A 19,968-nucleotide genomic window follows, 5' to 3' on the forward strand; every position below is an offset into this window, starting at 1 on the left:
TTCAATTGTGTTGGTGTTTTCACTTGTTCCACAATTGTATGTGGGGTCTGTTTCCCCTCCCTGTTAGGGTGGTACTTTGTCTCCTCCACCACCCTTTCACCATGCCTCCGCCAGTCCCCAGTGATGCTCTGCATTCCAAACCATTGCTTCATCGCGCAGTCCCTTCTCATGATATTGTGGCCACTTTTCCACCTCTCCTCTGTCCATCCCTGGCAAGTGCGTGGCTTTCATCCTCCTCATTTCATCTGCTTGTTTTCTGGCCTTCACCGTTATCTCTTTTATTTTATTTTTATTTTAGGATTTAATGTGCCGTGTATTTTTTTGGGAGGGGTGGAGGGTGCTGCAATCCATACACACCTCGTTCGGGCTTCGTCTCTCCTCCTTGATTATCCTCCCTCTCCCTCTCAAGTTACCAGCCACCGCATCCTAGAATCTCCCATCGACACTCAGGCAGCCGCACAGTTCCCCCGATTCACGAACCGCCTTGGAGTGTCGACTGTGGGATGGAGGGGGGGGAGGAGGGATCGTGGGTTTGCAATTTACACGCGCCTTGTATCCAGCTTCATCACCAATCCTTAAATATCTCTCTCTAGTAGAGGAAATGAGCCTGAAAATTTCATTTTGAAAATAATTTCATGTTAAAAGCAGGCATCCACTGGAAACAGGTAGGGCATGGGGTGGTGCATTGGGCGAGGGTGGATGCGAGCTGAGATTTTTTCGAAAAGGGTCATTTTTAACCCTTTTTTTTGCTAAATCAGTATTTCCGAAGTGTTGAAAAAGAGAAGAGATGTTTGTAACAATATCCCATTTATTTGCCCAGCCATTTTACTCTACATGGGGTTTTTATACATCATTTTGTTGCTGATGATATTGCCTACAAAATGCATCTCAGTATTTTTTAAAATATATATAATTAAGGGGTTACCATGGTTACAGTGGGGGTCAAAGGTCAACCTATGGCAAAAAATATATAATTTTCTCACTTTATAATAGATAGGCAAAATGCCATATGAAACTAAATTTACTGGTTCTAATTGCTTTTATTTATCAATCCTCACATAGAAGAGCAGTTTTTAGTAAGGGAAGATTGATGTAATACCCCTCTGTGGGCAATTAGTGAAGGGTGAAAATTAACCTTTTCTTCAAAAATACATAGAAATTGTGAAAAAAACCTCTGTTTTGTATTTACCTGTACATGGTATTGTTAAGTGTGATGTTATAGCATACAGTATGCATTGGAAAATGTCTTCAAACCACCATGGTCAAGATTCCTAGTATTGTTTGAGACTTTATTCTGTTTGCCAACAACCTACAGATAACATAGTTTGAACCGGGGCTCCGACTACCTTCACATCTTCATCATCATCCTGTGAATTGGTGCATGATCCCCTACAAGTGCAAGCACTAATGCAGGTCTTTTGTCCTGCACGGAAACAGCCGCATCTTTTTCCACAACCAGATGTGCAAAAGCAGCTCACAAGCTCCTTGCAAGATTTTGGAAGAGGGCTCAGGGTCATCAAATTGGGAACGAGCTTTCCACTACTATCATTCTTCCATCCACTGGTTGTTGGATCAGTCAGATCTTGCACTGGGCTTAGTGACTCCTTCCAGACAAGGCATTGGTAGTTTGCTCGACGAATATGCATTTCCAGTGCATCCTTGGAGGGGGGAAGAGCATCAAGCGAACGCTTTCCTTGAAGGAACATTTCTCGGCGAACTTGATCAATTGCCGTAAGAGGGGTGGTTTTTAGGTACAGTTTGCACACAAACTTCTCAGTGTCTTGGATCAATTGGTCACTGATGTTTTTAGACCCCATCTTCTGGAGGCATGCTGACTCTTCAGTGAACACTTTCAACGCAGTCTTCTTCCCTATACCGAACTGGCTGTCAGCGAACTGGCTGACTGTGTCACAACCTGTTAGTGCATGGAATGCAATAATTGTCTGAATGTGGTCTGCTGGTAGTGAGATCTGATGGATGGGGATGAAGGGACGTTTGGATTTCAATCCTGAACTGAACCACACCTCTGGAGATAGGTGATCTCGCAGGCCCAGTGCCACAACCAGGACATCTGTGTCTCGGCATTGAAGGACAAATCTCTGGTAGCCCTGTAGTGTCGCATCCCTGGCATGCAGGATGATCCTGGTGTCCGCCTCTTCATGGTTTGCGTTCATGGAGTTGGTGCTGCTGCCGGTAGAAATCCATACCCTCATCAAATCCTCAAACCCGCCGGCAACAACTAATTCATATGTTGGCTGTAGCTCCTTCTCCGCCATCTCTATGAGAGATCCGTAAAGAAATGCTGCCAAGTCAGCCTTGTTGGCAGAGAGGCTGAGGAATGAGTTGAAGTTGGACGGGAGCTTCACGTCCTTTGAACTGATGACACGTCTGATTGGGCGGGTTTTGCCGGCTCTTTTTTCCCTTGTGCCAGACTTGATGGAGACCTCCTGATACCGATCGAACACAACATCAACCCTGGCGTACATGGGACCAAAGCGGTTTTAGACACTGGTACAGAATACATTGCTCAGATTTTTTTTTTTTTTGTATACAGAGTCGAGGCTCGTGAAAGAGCTAACATTTATCAAACAAACAAATCAGACAAACAAGCAAACAAACTATACAAAAAGGGGAGCGGTCGACAAGATGGGGAGAGAAGGGGAGGAAGCACACAAACACAACATTTGAGAGCAGGGACATCGGGAGATGTGTGGGAGGGAGAGGGCCTGGGGGGAGGCAGGATAGGTACAAAACATAAGGCCACCCAGGACTTTCAGGAAAGAAGTCAAAAGTCACCTAAAAAAGTGGATTTGGGGTGAAATTAGCGGGGGTAGAAAAGATCAAGGTTTTGGATTGGGGAAGATAAGAGATGGTGGTGGACAGCCGTTTTAAAGACCTGGAGGGAGGAGTGGGATTGAAGAGAGTGAGAGAGTTTGTTCCAGAGGCGGGAGAAAAGAGGTGGTTTTTAGTATACGTACAGTCGTACACACACCATATACACACACCATATACAATTACCCCCACAGATCTCCAAAAGGCTCTGATTTCTCAGGCTTACCAATTGCTTGTATCAGTGCAGGGCCGTCAATGATCAAGCAGGTTTTTGCTGTACTCTTGGGAAGGTTTTTTGACACTTCTATATCCTTGGTCAGCATTTCTTGAAGCTGGGACTTGTCGGTAGAATTGAGTTTCCCATTGGTGTCTGCTAGTGCACGTGTGACTGATGAAAGCTCATGCCTCAGGATGTTCAGGTCTACATCTCTCCCTCCCTGTGCTGCCACAAACAGTCTTTGGATTAGATTCCTGTCAGCTTTGATCTCTTTCTGTTTGCCAGCTCCACTTGGTTGAATGCTTACTTTGTACATCCTGCTTATTGATGGTGTTTTGTTCCTAGATAATGTAGCATGAAAGTCTGTTGACTTCTCAATAAGGCGAGTGGAGACAAATGTTTCAACTAGGGATGCTCCTGTTTCACCAGCCTTGAGGACTTCTTCTTTGATGGAGTCTCAAACAATACTAGGAATCTTGACCATGGTGGTTTGCAGACATTTTCCAATACATACTGTATGCTATAACATCACACTTAACAATTCCATGTACCGGTAAATACAAAACAGAGGTTTTTTTCACAATTTCTATGTATTTTTGAAGAAAAGGTTAATTTTCACCCTTCACTAATTGCCCACAGAGGGGTATTACATCAATCTTCCCTCACTAAAAACTGCTCTTCTATGTGAGGATTGATAAATAAAAGCAATTAGAACCAGTAAATTTAGTTTTATATGGCATTTTGCCTATCTATTAGAAAGTGAGAAAATTATATATTTTTGCCATAGGTTTGGCCCCCACTGTAACCATGGTAACCCCTTAATTTTTTCGTTTTTTAAAAATACTGAGATGGATTTTGCAGGCAATATCATCAGCAACAAAATGATGTATAAAAACCCCATGTAGAGTAAAATGGCTGGGCAAATAAATGGGATATTGTTACAAACATCTCTTCTCTTTTTCAACACTTTGGAAATATTGATTTAGCATAAAAGGGGTTAAAATGACCATTTTCGGGAAAATCTCAGCTGGCATCCACTATTTCCCAATGCACCACCCCATGCCCTAACTCTTCCCACTGGATGCCTGTCTCTAACATGAAATTAATTTCAAATCTATTTCTAAGCCACTTTTTAACTTTCGTTTCTTCTACGAAAAGGGTTTCATCGACCTGGACGGACTTTCTTCACTCAAACATCCCATTCAATGAGGCTTTTGAAGAAGAAGAACCTGTATTGTATGGTGAGGGGAGTGAAGAGTTCTGGTTAAAGTTCATTTCACATCAAATAAGATAAACAACGAACTTATTAAATTATATAAACTTTATTATAATATAAACATTAATCAGTAATAACATCGTCATGAACAGGTAAATGATTTGATTGATTTGAACCAAAATAACTGGATCAGTTCGTGATGAAAGTTTATTTCACTAAATGTACAAAATGAACGGAACCATCATAAACCCAAATAGCGGGTTTAACGGGGTCCATGAAGTTCCCCCTGAACACGTGCAGGACCCGCGAGTCCCCGAAACACGTCAACTCTCCCGCCTCGCAATCCAAGAAGAACCCAAACCGTTCATGATCCCCCGGGACGGACAGGGAGGTACATCGATTGTTGTGATATGCGGAGAAATCGTTATTGGATTTATATAAACACCAAGACGCGGGATTCTCTCCCAACCCGCTCTCTACCCATTTTCGCCCCATGGAGTTTAAACAGATTCCGATTCCCCACCAACGACTCGACCCCACATCGACCTCCCAGTAATGACGACCCGAGGAGAAACTATCACGGGAAACAACTTGTTCATAAACATCAAACCGATCAGGATGTTCCGGGTACTGATTCTCGGTCTCGCTTTGAGTCGCCGTCCTGAGATCCCCGGAGATCTTGATCTGTCGATGTGCAGAGTTTGGGTCCAGACTCGGGCTCCGTCCATCTGCGGACACGACACGGGGTCGCGGAAATTGTTAGACAAACGGACAAAAACAAACATTTATCTTTTTATCACAAAAAAACTTTTATTACAATTGTTTTATTTATTTATGCACATTGCCGATGTTACCCTCTCCCTCCCCCCCATTCCCCCGCGTAATGCTGTGGGCACATTACCGATGTTACCCTCTCTCGCCCCCCCCCCCCATGCACCACGTGATGCTGTGGGCACATTGCCGATGTTACCCTCTCCCCTCTCCCCCCATGTGATGCTGTGGGCACATTACCGATGTTACCCTCTCCCCTTCATAAAGGTGTGCTTGCACCCTGAGTCTGGAGTTTGTAACTTATAAGATGTGCCCGTGGATAAGGAACAATGGCGGACACACAACGGTGTTTATATATATCGATGTATCTGTTTATGTGGAAGTGACGTCGTATAATGAAAGCAGATCACACAAAAAGGGGGAAAATAAAATAGAACAACAAAGGCGAGGCAGGGTGGGGGAGGGGTGCGGGGGGTGCGGGGAGGGAGTGGGGTGGGGCTGCTTCGTTCGTTGATATACGTAATTTTTATCTCACCTGGAACAAAGTTCAGGTGAGCTTATGCGATGGCGCGTCACCCGTCCGTCCGTCTGTCTATAAACACTTGCAGCTTATTCTGTGAAACCGCTGATGAGATTTTGACCAAATTTGGCACAAATTGTATTTCTTGTGTTGTGTCTGAAGTTTGTTCAGGTCAATAACAAAGTGGAGTCTCAGGGGGTCCACGTTTGCCCCCAAAATAGCAATTTGCTTTTTCCCTGAAGCTACAGACACTATTTCGATGAAACTTCCCCACAGCCTTCACCACCCGTGATGTACAAATGTTTGTTCAAGGCATTACAAAAGGAGGTATGTGGGAGTGGACCCCCAAAATAGGTATGTTATTGTTTGTTTAAAGTCTAATGATTATGTCAGTATGATTCTACCTGCTGTTCTGTCTTCTAGCAACCATTGTAATTGGTTTAAAATACCTTATGTCAGTGCAGTTTCTGTTTATTCCACCAGGTGAGCGCCAGGTGTGTTGCCCATATTTTTAATCGGTAAATGAAGGAACTAAATAAAATAGACTCAATCTGAGGAGGGAACAGGGGTGTTCCGTCCAAGCTGCTTGGAGAGCGCTAACCAAGCAGCTCAAGCACTCGAGCAAGCTTTATTGTACAGAAACCGACCTGTTCTGACGCAGGGCATACTTGAGTTGAGTGGACAAAATGGGGGAATTAAGACCCCAAGCTAAGTAATCTGAATGCAGGCTGACCAAAGATAAGCCTGTTAGTGTAAATTATCTAAAACACACACACAAACACCCAGTTTTCATTCATGTAATCCCGAGGAGGTGGAGAAGTATGTATGCAAAGTTTGGGTGTGCTACGTTTCATGGTTTTGGAGTTATGGAGGAGACTGATGGACACACACACACATAAACACACACACCTTTTATTATAGATACTAGGGCATGCCCGTACTATATATATATCTAAAAGTATATCCCCCCCCTCCCCTCTATTTACATGAAATGGTTTGGTCCATTCGCAAAGCCAAAGCGAACGGCTTGCGAGTACGGTGACAATCCCCCCCCCCCCTCTATTTACATGAAATGGTTTGGTCCAAAGCGAACGGCTTGCGAGTACGGTGACAATCCCCCCCCCTCTATTTACATGAAATGGTTTGGTCCAAAGCGAACGGCTTGCGAGTACGGTGACAATCCCCCCCCCTCTATTTACATGAAATGGTTTGGTCCAAAGCTAACGGCTTGCGGAGTTTGGTAAAGAAATCGCCATCGCGTGCACAAATGCACAGGAAAGCGAAAGAATCGCAAATTAGTTTTAATTAGTTTTAAAACATAGTTTAACGCCCGAGCGAGTTTAACGCAATCGCAAATCGCATCGCAAAGCGAAAGAATCGCAAATTTGTTTTAATTAGTTTTAAAACATAGTTTAACGCCAACATAGCGCCAACATAGTTTGCCGACGGGAAATAAATGAATACGCTCTCAAATGTGCCATCCGAGGCAGAGTCTGTTCGCCACGTTCGGCACACGTGATAGCTCGCTGCTCTCTGATTGGTTGAATCGTTTTTTGGACATAGCTCGGTAACTACTTCTGCGATTAATTTAAAACCTTGAAAAGGCACATCCTCGGGTCCCCAGCAATATACCTGGCAAGTTTCAAGTATATCGGACCAGTAGTTGTCGAGAAACAGCGGTCACAGACAAACATACAAACATACATACAAACATACATACATACAAACATACACACAGAGATTAGTGGAATTATAGATAGATATGATTCCACAATGTTTGTTGATGTAAGATGTTTATGTGAGACATTGGGAAATATCTTACAAATTCCTTCAGGATTGTAAATTTTATCTGGGATGAATGAGCAATTTATACCGGATTACGTTACAGAACGAACCAGGATTTGTCAAGAAAGATGTTGTTCTGATTACATAGTTAGTGAGAGGGGGAGGATGAGAGAAAGAGGGGAATGGGGTAGTGGGGAAGAGAGAGAGAGAGGGGGATGCGGTAGTTTTGAAGAGAGAGAGAGAGAGGGGGATGGGGTAGTGGGGAAGAGAGAGAGAGAGAGGGGGGATGGGGTAGTGGGGAAGAGAGAGAGAGGGGGGTTTGGGGGTAGTGGGGAAGAGAGAGAGGGGATGGGGGTAGTGGGGAAGAGAGAGGGGTATGGAGTAGTATGGGAGAAAGAGGGGTGGAGAGAGAGGGAGGGGATGGGATAGTCGGGGAGAGGGATGGGGAGAGACAGAGAGAGACGAGGAGAGAGAGGGAGGGGAAGAGAGAGGGAGCGGGATGAGAGAGGATGGAGGACAGGATGGGGATTAAGAAAGGCCTTTAATCAGCAAACACAAGTTTGGATTATCCCCTCCTGTTGGTTGGACATCGTTCAATTAAACAAACTTCGGGTCTTGTGACACTTGAAAAGAGGGAAAATCGAGTTGGAAAATAACTAAGTGGAATAGAGTGAAGGAAAATATAAATAGAGAAATAAAACAGAAGAAAAAGGAAAGAATGAAAAGAAGAAAATATGGAATTTTAAATAATCTGTAAAAGTAGGGAAGAAGAAGAACCCCCTCCACATTTCCCTTCACTTACAAAGTCTTCTCAAGTTGTTCTGATCCAGATCAACCTTCTCCGGATGCTCCACCGGTCCTTCTGTGGAAATGATTAAAGATTAACAAAAATTACAAGATGTGAAATTCACTTGTTTTTATGTTTATGAAGATTTTTTTTATCTTTTAACCAAAAATCTAAATATAACAAACATGGGGGAAGAGAAATGGAACCTCCATTTTGTATTAAATAAAATATAATTTTCATCGATTCATGAAGGAAATTTCACAACATTGTTCTTTCACTTCCCTCTAATGTAGTAAAATCTAGTGATAGCTAATTCGTTTTTTCTACAAGATAGAATGAATCTTTCGTTCTCCACTGGAATTGAACATCACATGATTCCAGGAACACGTGACTGATTCAAGGTTCACGTGCGAATTATTCAAGGTACATGTGAATTATTCAAGGTTCACGTGCGAATTATTCAAGGTACAGTCACGTGAAAAAGTAAGTACACCCCATGTAAAGTTTTGACTTTTTAAACATATTTCAACATACAGCTATTTGATCATTTCAACAATATTGACAGATAAAGGTGATATAATATAACAAATATCATGAAACATTTACATTTTGTAGTCCATTGTATAATTTAAATAAATATAAATGCAAATTTCGCATGTGGAAAAAGTAAGTACACCCTTGGCTCTAATAGGGGGTATTGCCCCCTTTGGCAGAAACAACCTCAAGTAGGCGTTTCTTATAACTGTCTACCAGTCTCTGATATCGACTGGGAGAAATTTTTGCCCACTCCTCCATGCAGAGTTCTTTCAGCTGTGCGATGTTTTTTTTTTTTTTTTTTTTTGTATACAAGATCGAGGCTCGTGAAAGAGCGAACATTAATCACACAGAAAGACAAACCGACACATAAAACATATAACATCGGGAGCGGTAGACAAGATGGGGAGAGAGGGGGAAGGACACAAACACAACATTTGAGAGCAGGGACCGAGAGACATGGAGACATCGAGAGATCTGAGAGAGGGCGAGGGCTTTGGGGGGGGGGGGGCATGGGAAGGGGGCGGTGGGAGAGGTATAAAACATATGGACACTGCCAGGACTTCCAGGAAAGAAGTTGGAATTTCAAACAAGGTGGATCTGGGGTGAATTAGCGGGGGTAGAAAAGATCAAGGTTTTGGATGGGGGAAGATAAGAGATGGTGGTGAACAGCTGTTTTAAAGACCTGGAGGGAGGAGTGGGATTGAAGGGAGTGAGGGAGTTTGTTCCAGAGGCGGGAGAAAAGAGGAATGAAAGAGTGAAGGTGAGCAGAGAGCCGAGATTTCGGCAGTTTAACCATCAGAGGGTTGCTGGCAGATCTTGTGCGACCTGTAGGAATATTTGGGGGACAGAGCACAGAGAGAGCTGGGGGTGCAAGGCCGGAGAGGAGTCGGTAGAAGACAGAAAGACCACCTACCTGCCTGCGGTGAGTGAGTGAAAGGCCCTCAGAGATAGCTTCATCGCGGGAGATTACAATAATTCTGAAAGCTTTGGTTTCAACAGCGTGAAGCTGAGCTAGGTGTGAGGCAGGAGCACCGGCCCATAGGGGAGAACAGTATTCCATTGAGCTGCGGATGAAAGCCTTGTATGTGGTGAGGAGCTCAGGTGTGCCGAGGAAGGACTTCGCACGACGGAGGATGCCCAGTCGGCGACTGGCTTTGGAGGCCAGCTTGGAAATGTGGTTTTCCCAAGAAAGATCATGGCAGATAGTGAGACCCAAAATCTTGAGCGACAGAACTTCTTGGAGAGGATTGTTGAGAAAGTAGATGGGAGGGTTGTCCAGTCGATCTTTTCGGAGAGACATAGTAAGAGTGTGAGATTTGTCAGGATTGAAAGACATGTTCCACTTGTTTGACCAGTCTGTGATTTTGTCCAGGTCTTCAGAGAGTGAGGAGGCAGCAGACTGCCGATCTGAGGGAAGAGGAATGGAGCGGCAGAGAGTGGAGTCATCAGCAAAGAGATAGAGAGGATTTTCGAGAGAGTCAGAGAGATCATTGATGAAGACCAGAAAAAGCACGGGGCCCAGAACACTGCCTTGGGGAACTCCAGCCTGAACAGGAAGAGGAGATTAGAGAAACCCATTCAGGGCCACACGTTGACGACGACGAGAGAGGAAGTCCGCCAGCCATGCGTGGAGATTTCCATGGATACCAAAGGAGGAGAGTTTGGTGAGCAGAGCGGGGTGCCAGACCATGTCGAAGGCACGTGATATGTCGAGGGAGACAGCTCTAATTTCCTGTTTGGCATTGAGGACCTCCATCCATTGTTGAGACAGCAGAAGCAGCATGTCCAGAGTAGAGTGACCTGGTCTGAAACCAAATTGATGATCAGAGATCAAGCCATTGGAGAAGAGGAAAGATTTCATATCCGAAGCAATGATGGATTCCATGACTTTGCTGATAATTGGGAGAAGGCTGATTGGTCTGTAGTTGCTAGGATCTGTTTTTGCACCTTTTTTGTGCAAAGCGGTGATGTTGGCTGATTTCCAAGCAGATGGCAGTTGACCTTGAGCAAAAGAGAGGGTGAAGAGAACAGAGAGAGGGTGAGATAGAGCAGCAGAGCAGGATTTTAGGACCCGTGGGCTGATGCCGTCGGGTCCAGTTGCAGAATCAGAGTCGAGGGTTGACAGAAACTTTTCCACCTTGTCAGGAGGAAAGGACACGGAGTCCAGGAGCAGCAGGGTACGACTGGGTATGGTGGGTACAGAGAGGGATGGGTTTGGGACACATGATTTAGAGGCAAACACAGAGTTGAGGCATTCAGCTTTTTCACGTGCGGAGTCAGCTGTGTAGCCGTTTGAGGTAAGGGAGGGGATGGAGGGGGAACAAACACCAGAAACGGATTTGACCAGACGCCACCAGGATTTGGAAGAGGGAGACAGATAAGAGAGTTCGGTCTTGAGAACGGAGAGATATTGTTTCCTGGCTCTCCTGAGGGTGGACACACACTTGTTTCGGGCTTTGTGAAAGGAAATGAGATTTCCTTCCGTTGGATTTGCTTTCCAGGAGACGAAGGCAAGTTGTTTCTGGGCAACAGCCTCACCACAAGATTCCGTGTACCATGGATGGGAGGAAGGGTATGACAACTGAAGACGAGATGGGATAAATCTGTGCATGAGAGAGAGCAATTTACTTTGGAAGAATTCCCAGGATGAGTTGATGTCAGAGGTGGTAGAGATGGGAGACCAGTCCAGATGATTGATGGCTGCTTGAAGACCGTGCCAGTTGGCCTGAGTGAAATGCCAGACTCGTCGACGCTGAGCAGGCTCCCTGAGGATGGTCAGAGAGATGTCCACTTTAACAAGGACATGATCAGATGATCCGATCGGAGCAGAAGAAGAGCAGCAGACATTTTCAGGGAAGTTAGTAGTTTGAGGGGTTTCTTGCATGCACAACTCATTTCAAATCCACACACAACATCTCGATGGGATTTAGATCCGGGCTTTGACTTGGCCATTCCAGAACCCTCCATTTCTTTCTTTTCAGCCATTCCTTGGTGGATTTACTGGTATGTTTAGGGTCATTGTCATGTTGCAAGGTCCACCTTCGATTGAGCTTCAACTTTCCGACAGATGGCCACACATTATCCTCAAGCACCCTCTGGTACAATGAAGAATTCACAGTGGATCTTATGATGGTGAGCTGCCCAGGCCCTGATGCAGCAAAGCTGCCCCAAACCATAATATTTCCACAGCCATGCTTTACAGTTGGTATCAGGTTCTTGTCGTCAAATGCTGTCTTTGGTTTTCGCCAAACATGTCTTCTGGTACTGTGGCCAAATAGCTCTACCTTTGACTCATCTGACCAGAGCACATCGTTCCAGAAGTGCTGGTCTTTGCCTAGGCGTTCATTGGCAAAATTTAGTCTTGCCCTGATGTTATTTCTGGACAGCAAAGGTTTCCTCCTGGCACACCTCCCATGTAGATCAAATTTGTGCAGCCGCGTTCTAATGGTAGACTCGTGCACTTTGACATCAACAGTGGCAAGAGCTACCTGTAGGTCCCGTGATGACATTCTGGGGTTCTTAGAGACTTTTTTCAGAATCTTGTGGTCTGCTCTCGGGCTGAACTTGCTGGGGCGGCCTGGCCTGAACAAGTTGGCAGTTGTTTGGAATCTTCTCCACTTGTAGATGATCTTTCGGACAGTCAAATGATTGATTTAAAATTGTTTGGAGATCTTTTCAAATCCCTTCCCAGATGCGTAGGCATCTATAACCTTCTTTCTGAAGGCCTCAGAGCTCTTTTGATCTGGGCATGGTGATGCTGCACACTTCAACAACAAAGAGCAAACGAAGCTAAATGTCTGAGGTTTAAATAAGACAGGTTCCTCCATGATCCTCTCTAACGATGTTCTAATCATTTGCACCTGAGCTTGTGCATCTGATTCTAATTTTAGGTATTTGAAGTCGTGATAAATGTAGGGGTGCACTTACTTTTTCCATATGCGAAATTTTCATTTATGTTTATTTAAATTATTCAATGGACTCCAAAATGTAAATGTTAAATGACATTTGTTATATTATATTGAAGGAGTCCGGACTCCAGCAGAATACGGATAAAAGGATGGCAAGGAACAAACTCGTCCGAGAAGATGTTTATTCGTAAAACCAACTCGGGAACACCAAAAAGCCCGTTTATCTGGGCTGCTTTATAGAGCAAAAACAGAAACCGAAACCGAAACCGAAAGTCACGCCTCTCAAGCGAGGCGTGCTTTGGTGGTCACGTGATCCACAGGTGTAGCTCATTATACCCGCACGCGCGGCACGCTTTGGCGGTCATGTGACCAGCCACTCTGGCGCCGTGGATCCCCGCCGGTGACGTCACCGGCTGGAGCAAGGAGATTCTGATGCCGGTCTTGCTTGGGGGACCCATGGGTCGCTACACATGCCCCCCCAGAATGGACTTGGTACAGGGAGGTCAACCTGAGGGGGGTCCGGATGACCCGAACGAAACGACCCCTGGCCGGTCGAGGGAGGGGGGTGGATGGTCGGACGGGGTGTGTAGTGGACGGGGGGCAGCCGCGCCGCGGTGGCAGAGCCAGCCGTGGCGGCTGGCCGACGTCCATGTGGGCCGGTTTGAGGCGGTCCAGTGAGATCTGGTCCGCCCGGCCGCCGATGCTGACGATGAAGGACTTGTTGTCCCGGCGTAGCTCCCACAAGGGTCCGTCGTAAGGTGGCCGGAGCGGCCCCCGGTGCACGTCATGGCGCACAAAGACGTACTCCGCCGTGCGGAGTGCTGGGGGGACGAAGGAATGGGGGTCGCCATGGCGGGACGTTGGCACCGGGGCGAAACGTTGGGCGGCCTCCTGGAAGTCCTTGCGCTGGCGCACGGCGGACCAGGGGCTGGTGGCTTCGGGCACGAACTCGCCCGGGACGCGGAGAGTCTGGCCATACACCAGCTCGGCGGTGGACGCCTGGAGGTCCTCCTTGGGGGCTATGCGGAAGCCGAAAAGGACCCACGGGAGCCGGTCGGCCCACCCGTCGTCCTGGAGGCCGGCCATGAGTGCGGCCTTCATGGAGCGGTGAAACCGCTCACACAACCCGTTGGCTTGGGGGTGGTAGGCCGTGGTGCAGTGCAGAGTGACTCCCAACGAGCGGGCGACCGCGCCCCCAAGTTCGGATGTGAACTGTGGGCCGTGGTCGGACGAGATGTCCGCCGGTGCGCTGAAGTGCGCGACCCAGGTGGCGATGAACGCCTGCGCCATGTCGGCGGTGGTGGTGGAGGTGAGGGGCACGGCCTCTGGCCACCTGGTGGTCCTGTCCACCATGGTGAGCAGGTGGGTGAACCCCCGCGATGGGGGAAGGGGACCCACCAGGTCCACGTGGACGTGGTCGAAACGCCGATCGGGCACGGTGAAAGGAGCCAACTGAGCCAGGGTGTGACGGTGGACCTTGGCCCGCTGGCAGGCTGTGCAGGCGTTGGCCCAGTCACGGACATCCAGTCGCAACCCGTGCCAGACGAAGCGTGCCGACACCAGCTTCTGGGACGCCTTCCGGCCTGGGTGCGAGAGGTCGTGGAGGGAAGCGAAAATGTGGCACCACCAGGAGACCAGCACGACGGGGCGCGGTCGGCCCTGGGAGACGTCGCAAAGCAGGACCGTGCCCGCGAAGGGGACGTCAGCCAAGCGGAGGCCCGTGTCTGCCACCCTGAGCGCCTGCACCGTGCCGTCAGTGGCCTGGTCCGTCGCCATCAGGGCGAAATCCATGCCGAGGTGGACGGCGTTGGCGCCGGCCCGAGAAAGGCAGTCGGCCACGGTGTTGTCTTTCTCGGCGACGTGCCGGATGTCCGTGGTGTATTCCGACACGGCGGAGAGGTGGCGCTGCTGGCGGGCCGACCACGGCTCCGTGACCTTGGCCATTGCGAAAATCAATGGCTTGTGGTCGACAACGGCCGTGAATGGGCGGCCCTCCAGGAGGTGGCGAAAATGGCGGATGGCCAGGTACAGCCCAAGGAGCTCGCGGTCGAACGTGCTGTACTTCAGCTCGTTGGGCAGGAGTTGCCGGCTGAAGAACGCGAGCGGCTGCCAGGCCCCGTTCACCCATTGTTCATGGACCGCACCCACAGCGTAGTCGGAGGCATCCGTGGTGAGGGCGATGGGGGCATGGGGCACCGGGTGGGCCAGCAGCGTGGCATTGGCGAGGGCCCGTTTCGCGCCGGCAAAAGCCGCGTCCATGTCCGTGGACCAGACGACGTCGTGCTTCGCCGGCTGGCCTCGGAGGGCGGCGTACAAGGGCCGCATGAGTTGCGCTGCTCGGGGCACGAAGCGGTGGTAGAAGTTCACCATCCCGAGGAACTCCTGCAGCGCCTTGACAGAGTGGGGACGCAGGAAAGCGGCGATGGCCTCGACTTTGGCCGGCAGCGGCACAGCGCCGTTCCGGGTGATGCGGTGGCCCAAAAAGTCGATCGTCGCCGCACCAAAGTGACATTTGGCCGGGTTGACAATCAAGATGTGCTCGCTGAGGCGGCCGAAGAGCGTCCGGAGGTGGAGGAGGTGCTCGGCTCTGGACGTGCTGGCGACGTGGATGTCGTCCAGGTAGGTGAAGAGGAACGGCAGGTCGCGCAGCACGCCGTCCATCAGGCGCTGGAACGCCTGCGCCGCATTTTTGAGGCCGAAGGGCATCCGGAGGAACTCGAAGAGGCCGACAAGATCGCTTTGGCAAGCCAGCTCGCTGTAGCGGCGAGCCAGTTCGTCGGGGTGGTGGCCTGGAGCCTTCCCTCCCACCCGCCCGACGCCCGCGACGCAGTCGCCTTCCCGGAGCCCGCCGGGCCGGCACGACTGGCAGCGATTTGCAACGATTTGCAACTCGGCAATGGACACTGCAGTGTCGCTCAAGCTGCCCACCTTCTGTGAAGCACATGCCGCCGTCTGGTTCGCGCAGGCAGACTCCCAGTTCGCCCTGCGTGGCATCACGTCGGGGTCACCAGTGAAGGAGTCCGGACTCCAGCAGAATACGGATAAAAGGATGGCAAGGCACAAACTCGTCCAAGAAGATGTTTATTCGTAAAACCAACTCGGGAACATCAAAAAGCCCGTTTATCGGGCTGCCTTATAAAGCAAAAACAGAAACCGAAACGGAAACCGAAAGCCACGCCTCTCAAGCGAGGTGTGCTTCGGTGGTCACGTGATCCACATGTGTAGCTCATTATACCCGCACGCGCGGCACACTTTGGCGGTCACGTGACCAGCCACTCTGGCGCCGTGGATCCCCGCCGGTGACGTCACCGGCTGGAGCAAGGAGATTCTGATGCCGGTCTTGCTTGGGGGACCCATGGGTCGCTACAATATCACCTTTATCTGTCAATATTGTTAAAATGAAGATCAAATAGCTGTATGTTGAAATATGTTGAAAATGTCAAAACTTTACATGGGGTGTACTTACTTTTTCACGTGACTGTACATGTGAATTATTCAAGGTACATGTTAATGATTCAATGTGCATGTAATTGATTCAAGGTACACGTGAATGATTCAAGGTACACGTGAATGATTCAATGAACATGTGAATTATTCAATGTGCATGTGAATGATTCAATGTGCATGTAATTGATTCAAGGTACATGTGAATGATTCAAGGTACACGTGAATGATTCAAGGTACACGTGAATGATTCAAGGTACACGTGAATGATTCAAGGTACACGTGAATGATTCAATCGGCATGTGAATGATTCAATGAACATGTGAATTATTCAATGTGCATGTGAATGATTCAATGTGCATGTAATTGATTCAAGGTACATGTGGATGATTCAATGTGCATGTAATTGATTCAAGGTACATGTGAATGATTCAAGGTACACGTGAATGATTCAAGGAACTTGTGAATTATTCAATCTGCATGTGAATGATTCAATGTGCATGTAATTGATTCAAGGTACATGTGAATGATTCAAGGTACATGTGAATGATTCAAGGTACATGTGAATGATTCAATATGCATGTGAATGATTTTAGGAACATGTGAATGATTTATGTTGATGTGAGATCGTTCTTGGTAAAATTAATCTGTTGATCGCCCCGTGATAAAATTATAGATTTAAAAATTCCCTTTACCAACTTAGAATTTTTAGCTCACCTGGACTTTAGTACGGTGAGCTTATGCGATCGAGGATTATCCATAAGTGAGTGAGGGAGTGAGTGAGTGAGGGATTGGGTCTGTAAACACTTCAGTCATTATCGCTTGAACCAAAGATTGAACCAATGATTTTGATTCAATTTGGACATAAGCTTCATATCTGATGCCTGATGAAGGTGAATTAATCACATCAAAATCTGCGCTCAATAAGAGGAACTAAGGAGGTTTTGATTCCCAAAATAGGTATTTGATCTCTTCTCCGAAACTAGACACACAATTTAGAAAAACGTGATCACACCTTCATCACCCATGATGTACCAAAGTTTGTTTACAGCAGTAAACGAGGGGGGTTGAGCGACTGTTGCTCCTGATCCAGGTCAGCTTCAGGACCCGCGGTCCTATTTTATTTTTTAAGTTTCCCTGGATTGACCCAATGGTTGATCGATCCAAAATGGAAATGACTGAATTATTTTGTCTCGCGTTTCATAATGTTCATTGATCAGTTGTTTTTATCATAACAATGAATAAATTATTTGAAGATGGAATTGAGAACAACTCATTCATCTGACGTGTTCCACATGACGCATCACCATGTAATCAGAGTATGTGTTTCATGTACAACACCTGGAAATATTAACCAAAGGTTTCCGCTTCGTTTGTGATGTTCCGTGAACACTTCACTGTACAGAATTCATTTTAACAACTTTTCCACAAAGATTCTGCACTTTTACAAAACCTTTACAATTACAGTTCATGAGAAGAATAAAACGGTGAATGAATGATCAGTAACATCGACTTGGATGTTAAATTTTGCACAAACACCATGTTCATGTCCTGAGTCTTCACAATCTCAACCAATGACCTCATTCACCTGTAAAATGTTTGTTTTCGGCACAAAATAAGATTTCTCTCCCTCACGGGCCGGTCCCCCTCCATCCCGGATCACAACTTTGTGGATTTCATGTTATGAATTTTACAATTTATAAAATAGGATTTAAATTCTGTTAGTCTTGTATTTCTGGTCCATAATGTTTCTTTATCATAACAAAATTACCTAGAATGGCACCTGGTAGAGCACATACCTCCACCAGGCTGCACAGTTTATGTTTTGTATCCACTGAAAGACCAGATCTGGATCCAGACCTGAACCAAAGTCTAATCAGCTTGTTATTGTCGAACCCAACCAACTCATTCACCAAGTTTTGTCATAACAAATTCATAACCCATTCACATAAACCATTCACCCATTCACAACTTTTTGAAATATCGTGGTATACAGTATATCGTTTTTGGCCCCAACTCTCAATGATGTGAAATCAGTTAAAAATTCTCTGTTCCGGATCTGGATTCGGATCTTCACCAAATCGGATGAATTCGTCCTTGTCAAACACCCAACCTATCCACAAAATTCCGTCCGAATCCATCCACAACTTTTTGAGATATCATGCTCACAGACAAACAAACAAGACAGAGACAGACACATAGACAAGGGTGAAAACATAACCTCCATCCACCTTCAGAAGCAGAGGGAATACGTGGAATGTAAGAAAGTTTTTTTCCTGGAAATTTATATTTCCGGAGTAGAACATATTGTTGCGGTTTTGAGAACCCTCCACTTTGTAAATATTTGTAATAATTCCCTTATAAATAATCCCCTGTAAATATCCCCATTTTTCTAATATTTAAAGATCGCACCCTAGATAGGCCATGTACAACACGTAGGACACCATAGGACTTCTCTGCAGTTATTTCATTTGTATGTGTTTTAGTTAAGGATCTGTTCCCAATAAGTAGATGATAAATGTTGTTTCTGGGACACCTCCATTTAACATGGGAAATCCCTATCTAATGTCGTTTACCCCCCTGCCTTTTTTCAAAAACCATAAACACCTCTATTTCTCCCCCTATGTTCCTTCTCCTCCTATGAACCTATAATCCTTCTCACCTTATGAACCTGTAATCCTTCTCACCTTATGAACCTATGATTTTTCTTCCTTTATGAACCTATGTTCCTTCTCCCCCCTATGAACCTATCCCTTTCTCGCCTTATGAACCTATAATCCTTCACACTTACATGTAAATTTTTCTCTCACCATCACTTTTCTTCATTTCCCCTTAACACCTCTATTCCTTCCCCCCTTGGTCTTATGGTACTCTTACTATCAATGATCCCGAGTAGACCACTCAAACAATGATCCTACAAATATTTGTTTATGCGTAGGAAATAATTTAATTCTCCTCCAACTTCCATCACCATCTAATATATTATTAAAGAAGAGGTTTGAGTTTGGTTCTTTTTCAAGATATTTTAACTGAGCTAAGATAAAATGGTAAACCTCCCTCAATGTTCTTGTTTGAGCGCCTCCAGTGCCACATACCATTTTTAAATTAAAGTATATATTTTCCTGACAACCATCAAAGTTTTCCGTCCACTCAAAAATATTTCCATCTTTTTTACCCAACTCACCAGTATTTAAATTAATTCCCTTATTTGTTTTGTGAACTTTTTTACCAGTTGCCTTTTCAATAAGTCTTAATTGATATTTCTCACATTCGTTATGTTTTCCATTTATATACCAAGGTTGATTACACCTCCACTCTTTAGTCTGGTTAATACTTGGTTCGATCATTTATATTATAGTAAAAAAAGGCGGCGGTAGCCCGTTAAAATCCCTAACCCCCTTTTTAACTTAACACTTATATATATTTTAACACTTATAACCATAAGGGAGACTATCAATTCCATTTTCTAAAATAAACCTCTTATCATCAAAAGCTCCTAATGCTTTCTTATTTATTTCTTCTGTATATAATTGATGTTTATAACTTCTTATTCCATTAATCTTTCTAAACTCTTCTTTCTTTGTTGTTAAACAGTTATAATAATCCTTAAAGTTTATTGTTTCTTTAATAACATTTTTCTTTACACCTTTTAACTTCTTTTCAGTCTTTTCAACGTTATTCACAATGTATTTATAAGCATAAGCCTTGGACCTCAATCCCACAAATTCACTCATAACATTTCCTCCCAATTCATCCTTAAACTTTCCAATCACCTTTTTATTTTTAGAAGAGAACAATCCACTCTCTGGACTATAATTACCAGTGTCATAGATATTGATGTCCTCCTTCATGTCTGAATAAACATCATCAGTATTGATCTTCAAAATAAAACGATCTGTATCCATATAAAGTAGATTAACATCATTTTGATATTTCTTCCTCAAGTTATTG

General features: G+C 45.9%; 1 protein-coding gene across 4 annotated transcripts in view; it reads right to left on the reverse strand.

Moving 5' to 3' along the window:
- Nucleotides 1-4,352: 4,352 nt before the first annotated feature.
- LOC144889616 (E3 ubiquitin/ISG15 ligase TRIM25-like) overlaps nt 4,353-19,968 on the reverse strand; it is a 111,320-nt gene continuing 95,704 nt past the window's right edge. For all 4 annotated transcript variants that reach the window (XM_078770565.1, XM_078770562.1, XM_078770563.1 and 1 more), the window contains 2 exons: nt 8,144-8,203; nt 4,353-4,993 (listed from right to left, as the gene is read on the reverse strand). In XM_078770565.1, coding sequence (XP_078626691.1) covers nt 4,473-4,993; nt 8,144-8,203 — 581 coding nt within the window. In that variant the 3' untranslated portion in view covers nt 4,353-4,472. The remainder of the gene's footprint in view (nt 4,994-8,143; nt 8,204-19,968) is intronic.

This window comes from Myxine glutinosa, chromosome 1 (assembly GCF_964187855.1).
Source record: "Myxine glutinosa chromosome 1, kmMyxGlut1.1, whole genome shotgun sequence".
Classification (NCBI taxonomy): Eukaryota; Metazoa; Chordata; class Myxini; order Myxiniformes; family Myxinidae; genus Myxine; species Myxine glutinosa.